We start from the raw sequence: 6203 nt of genomic DNA on the forward strand, positions 1-6203 counted from the left end.
CAGTCCAGTGCTGATCCTATAGCTTCACACCAGGAGTCCATAAATGCATTAGGTTGAGTGAAAATGAAAACATAGCTTGTCAAAATTTGTGGGATGCAGCTAAAGTGCAGAGAAGGAATTCACAGCACTAAATGTTTACATTAGAAAAAGAGGGAAAGTCTCAAATCAATCATTTTTCAACCACCTCAAGGAATTAGAAAGGGAACAACGTAACAGGCCCAAAGCAAGCAGAAGGAAGGAAACAGTAAAAATAGAATCAGAAATTAGTAAAATTCAACACAGGAAAAACAATAGATATAATCAGTAAAACCTACAGGTGATTTTTGAAAAGATCAATACATTTGACGGACAGAAATATTAAAATCAGTAGTGAAACAGACCATGAAAATATCACAAGGATAATAAGGGAATTCTGTAAACAACTCTAAACACAAATATTTGCCAATTTAGATGGAACTGACCAATTCTTCAGAAAATACTACATCATTCACCCAATCTAAAATGGATAAGGCAGTTCAAATTTACCAACTTCTCATCAAAAACCCTATACTGGGTCACTGAGTCGGAACCAACTCAATGGCACTTAACAATATCAACAACATTACCTTTTGTTGTTGTTGTGATATATATGGTTTTGTTTGTTTTTGAAGTTTTTATTGTGAATTGAGTGACAGTTTATAGGGTGTATCATCATTTTTACATTCAACAAATCATACACCTTGTTTCATTATAATGATCATAATCCCCTGCATGTACCATCAGTTAACAGTATTTCTCTGTATTCATTTTAGTTCTTTAAACACTCAGGCATATATAATTTACAGCACCAAAGGGCACATTCCGCAAGTCTGCCTCCAAAGGAGCCCCGGTGTCTCAGTGGTTAAAGCACTTGGTTATTAACCAAAAGGCAGCTGTTTGAACTTACCAACTGCTCTTCAGGATAGTCTGAATCTATAAAGATTTTCAGCCTTGAAAACCCTGTGGGCAGTTCTACTCTACCCATATGATCACTATGAGTTGGAATCAACTTGACAACAGCAGTCATTACTTTTAAGACGTCCTGGGTACTGAAATGGCTAGCACACTCTGCCACTAACTGAAAGGTTGGAGGTTCAAGTTCACCCAAAGTTATCATGGAAGAAAGGCCTGGCAGTGCACTTCCAAAAAGTTAGCCAGTGTAAATCATACTGAATGCAGTTCTATTCTGATACACATGGGATCATCATGGGTGGAGTCGAATCTATAGAAACTGGTTTTTATTACTATTAAGGAAATTTAATTTATGATTTAAAACTCTCCCCAAGGAACTCTCTAGACACAAGTGGTTTCATTGATGAGCTCTACCAGATGAGAGAAAAACTAGCACCAATTCTCTACAATTTCTTCCAGAAAAAAGAGAATTGTGGGAACACTTCCCAACTCAGTTTATGAAGCCAATATTATTCTGATATCCAAACTAGACAAAAACAGTATAAGAAAGAAAATTACAGGCTAGTATTCCTCATGAATTTAGATACATAACATTCTAACAAATTATTAGCAAATAGAATCCATCAATATCTATAAAGAATTACATATCAGAGCCACATGGTTGTTTATTCCAAGGATACAAGGCTGTTTCTTATTTGGAAATCAATATACTTCACCATGTTAAAAGGCTAAATGAGAAAAGAATCACCCAAAAAGATGTTGAACATCACTAGGCATTAATCCAAACCAAGCTAGTTGCTGTGGAGTCAGTTCTGATTCCTATTAGGATAAAGCACTGGATTGCAAGGTCAATCTGAACTGCAAGGTCAGTGGTTCAAACTCACTAGCTGCTCCTTGGAAACTCTATATAGGGTGGTTATCAGTCAGATCTGATGCAACGGCACTTAACAGTAACAACAATGGCTCCATAGGACAGAATAGAACTGCCCCATATGGAAGGCCCTGGTATGGCATTAGGACAAGCATTGGACTGCTAACCTTAATCTTGGTGATTCCAACCCACCAGCCACTCCTCAGAAACCCTACATAGAGTTGCTATGAGTCAGAATCGACTCCACAGCACTTAACAAACAACAACAATAGGGTCTCCAAATCTCTAATCTTTATGGAAGCTGTAATCTTTCTCCTGATGAGTGTCTGGTGGGCTCAAACTGTCAGCCTTTTAGTTAGCAACTGACTGCTTAATTACAGCACCACCAGGTCTCCTTCATTAAACATTGTTGTTGTTGCTAAGTGCGTTCAAGTAGGTTCCAACTCATAATGACCCTGTATAGGTTTTCCAGTATGCAAATGATAAATCTTGTTTGCCGAAAGTGAAAAGGACTTAAAATACTGATGACCAAAGACTACAGCATTCAGTATAGATTGCACATCAATGTAAAGAAAAGAAAAATACTCACAATTATATCAGTAAATAACATCATGATAAATGGAGAAAAGGTTGAAGTTGTCAAAGACTTCATTTTGCTTGGATCCACAATCAACAATCATGGAAACAGTGGTCAAGAAATCAAAAGACATTTTGCATTAGCAAATTTGCTGCACAAGATCTCTTTAAAGATGTTGAGAGCAAAGCTGTCAGTTTGAAGACTAAGGTGTGCCTGACTCAAATCATGATATTTTCAGTTGTCTCATATGCATGTGAAAGTTGGACAGTGAATAAGGAAGACTGTAGAAGAATCAATGCATTTGAGTTATGGTGTTAGAGAAGATTATTAAAAGTACCATGGATTGCCAAACAAGTCTATCTTGAACAAGTACATCCAGAATGCTCCTTAGAAGCCAGGATGGTAAGACTTCATCTCTCATACTTCGTACATGCTATCAGGACCAGTTCTTGGAAAAGGACATCATGTTTGGTAAAATGGTAAAATACCGCACAGGCCAAACAAAATGATAAAAAGAAACCAACCTGGGTATTGTGAAGTAGAAGTTTAAAGGCCTAGATTTATTCCTTTAAGTGTTCGGTGGTTAACCAAAAGGTTGGGGGTTCAAACCCATCATTTGCTGAAAGGGAGACTATGTAACCATCTGTTTCTGTAAAGATTACAGCCTTGGAAACCTTATGGGGCAGTTCTACCCTATCCTATATGGTTGCTGACTCAGAATCAACTCTATTGCTATGGGTTTGATTTTGGGTTAACAGACCAAAGGACTTCATATCCAAATGTTCATGTTGAACCATTAACGTCTTACAATTTACTCTTCTGAAAAGAGAAAAGGCCAAAAAAACAAAAAAAACAAAACCTCTGTTTTCTGACTGTGTATTATGACTCAGGACCGCTTTTCTGTGGTCTTTTTATTGTTGTTAAGTGTCATCAAGTTGATTTCTGTAGTCTAGTTGCTGATTTTTTTTCCCCCTTGTCATGGAGGATGAGAGGAAGATGTGAGAATAGAAGGGGAAAATGTGAAGGCGTAGAGTGAGGATAAGCACTTGACTGATAACCTCAAGGTTGGTGGTTCAAATTCACCAGCTGCTCCTCAGAAATACTATACAGGGTTGTTATGAGTTCGAACCAACTTGACAGTACTTAACAGCAACAAGAGTGAAAAATAAGAACCAATCATTCTTCAAGCACCATCAAGGGCCATTCCCACCAAACCCTTGTTATGATCATTGTAGGAACATACGTGGGATCTGGCAGTCAATGCCATGTTCTCTGTCTATGACTGGAGCATAGATGGAGAGGAGAGAAAACAAGGTAAGTGGAGGGAGGGTTGTGTATGTGATGGTGACCTAATCAAACCTGGCGGGGCACATCCATGCTTTTATATTAAAAAACATCAGCGCCAAAGGTCCCTGGGTGTTGCAAACATTTTATACTCGGCTGATAACCAAAAGTTTGCCAGGAAAATCCCACCCGGGATCACGGCAGAAGAAACAGGCCTGACGATTTGTTTCCATAAAGACTATAGTTAAGAAAACCCTAGGGAACATTTCTACTGTGTAACACATGGCATTTTTCCAGTCACAAGCAAACAACAGAAACAAAATCAGCAACAAACCAATGTCCCCATCAATAGGTTTTCTAGTGTCTTTTTTGGCATATTATTATAATTTTTCCCCTAACACTCTGACTTTATCTGTTTTACAGGTTTTTGATGGAAGCGGATCATTTTTGTCCTACATTAACACATCTGCTGATCCACTCTATGGCCCCCAGGGCCTGGCCCTAACTTCAGATGGCCATGTTGTGGTTGCAGACTCTGGAAATCATTGTTTCAAAGTCTATCGATACTTACAGTAACAGTGGGCGGCTGGACACCCCTTATAAAGGTCTTGCACTAGAAACTGGAATGGATTTCTCAACGCGGGACCAGATTATGACAAGATTTTGTGTGTGTGTGTTTTAGAAGGAATCACTGGTGAACTTTCCAGCGTTATTTCTGAATGTAACAATTTCCTTAAAACTGAATATATGATTTCTGTAATTAATCTTTAGGATTAAAAAAGAACAACAAAACTCTTCTACTGAATCTGTAAAAACTGCAAAGTTTTACACCTGTGAACTATGGCTTATAGAACAGGGATTTATGTAGCTAAACTAATTTTGCAATTCAGACAAACATTTTAAAAACTATAATATTTAAAGGTATTTGTTAATCCTGTGAATGGTAGCTTTTGCTTAGAGCTTCCAAAAGCAAAACAAAAACAAAACCTGTTGTAGTTGTATACTTTATTTCACCTAGGTCATAAGACCCGAGGACTCTTCTAACCTCACTTTCACAGTAGGTAATACTCGTGATTATTTTTTGGATCATCAATAACTATGTATAAATTATGTTAGAAAAAATAAGGCTGTCTTGCAAAAATCCTCCCAGCTCTGATTGGCAGGCCTTGAGTTTAGCACCTAAGAATCAATGCAAATTTCCCAACTTTTCTGGGTTCGAACAAAGATCCTTTCTGTGCATTCATTTCAATTTCTCTTTTGTGCTCACCTTTCATCAGTAGACTAAGTACATTTTCAGGGAGACCTGAAAGTCTTCATGTTTTGAAAAGCATATGGCAACAGTCATGTGACCTTTTGGTAAACCAACAGCCCCATGAGCCCCAGATTCATGCACTGGAATGTAATCAAGAAAAGGCCCCGTCATGTTGTATGTGCTATGTTCTCACATGTGTCTCTCCTTTTTTACTTTGTAAAAGCGAAAGCTTTACCTCCTGCAGAATGTCAGCACATGTAGTAGGACACCAGTATCCTAGGACAGAGAGCCATAAGTAGCCCTTTGGAGGACTGATGGTGTCAACCAAAGGCATGTGATTGATGAATGGTTCCCCCTTAGAAAGCAAGTGTTACCAAAGTTGTGTGATCTCAAAAGCATTACAGGTAAGGGCATGTTATGGTTATTTATCATTGTCTAATGAATAGTTGAGGTATTATGGGACTATGTATACATGATTAGGGTAAGGTAGAATGTATAATATATATATATATATAAGTATATAGCTGAATCTTTGGTGTATCGAAATAGGCAGCACTCTGAAAGACAGACAGGCGTTGTCCGGCCATTCTTCAGCACATTCCTTTACTACACATTTGCAAACTGTCCTAAGTGGAGCAAGCCCTAAAGCAGATTCATTTTTGCTGTTTTCCAGGAATGAGGGTGGTGACTGACTTTTAGACAGAAAATGGCCTTCTATGCTTTAAAAAAAAAAATCATCAAAGCAAAATAAAAGTTCTACTTGAGTTATGTTTAATTTTTTAAATGGATTTAAAGTATCAATGCACTCTGAGAAATGTTCAGAATAATTTAGTGAATAGTTAATCTGTAAATTAGGATGTAGTCCATTTCCAACTGTTTAATTTTCTACTCAGTTCTACCAAATAGGATGTCATGTTTCGCATTTTTGAGAATGCTTTTGGAGTCTTTTTCACTGAAAGCACCTTAGAACTGTGGCATTAGAAAACATTTCCCATATGTATAATTATATAAATATGATGTTTATGCTTATTAATTTATACTCCAGTCATTCATTCTCTTATACAATTTTCAATTTTTTCAAAGAAAATCTAGCTGCTTCCAGTTGTTTATGAAATCTATTATGCCCAGGTCAACCTCTGGGAAAAAAAAATTTTTTTTGTTCTTTTTTCAGGAAGATTTACTGTTAGGTTTAGTATTTTTTTTAGTTATGTAGAATATTAAAAATATTTGAGTCTGTCTATTATAAAAAAAAGATACTGTTTCATAACATCAGTAGAATGAGTCTGAAT

The 6203-nt window shown here is 37.0% G+C and overlaps 1 protein-coding gene across 1 annotated transcript in view; it reads left to right on the forward strand.

Annotated features, from left to right (window-relative positions):
* Positions 1 to 5642, forward strand: part of TRIM2 (tripartite motif containing 2) — a 312448-nt gene extending 306806 nt beyond the window's left edge. The window contains exon 12 of the mRNA XM_006875503.1: positions 4086 to 5642. Within this exon, the coding sequence (XP_006875565.1) occupies positions 4086 to 4238 (153 nt within the window). The 3' untranslated portion in view covers positions 4239 to 5642. The remainder of the gene's footprint in view (positions 1 to 4085) is intronic.
* The last annotated feature ends 561 nt before the right edge of the window (positions 5643 to 6203 follow it).

Source organism: Chrysochloris asiatica, unplaced genomic scaffold (assembly GCF_000296735.1).
Source record: "Chrysochloris asiatica unplaced genomic scaffold, ChrAsi1.0 scaffold00329, whole genome shotgun sequence".
Taxonomy (NCBI): domain Eukaryota; kingdom Metazoa; phylum Chordata; class Mammalia; order Afrosoricida; family Chrysochloridae; genus Chrysochloris; species Chrysochloris asiatica.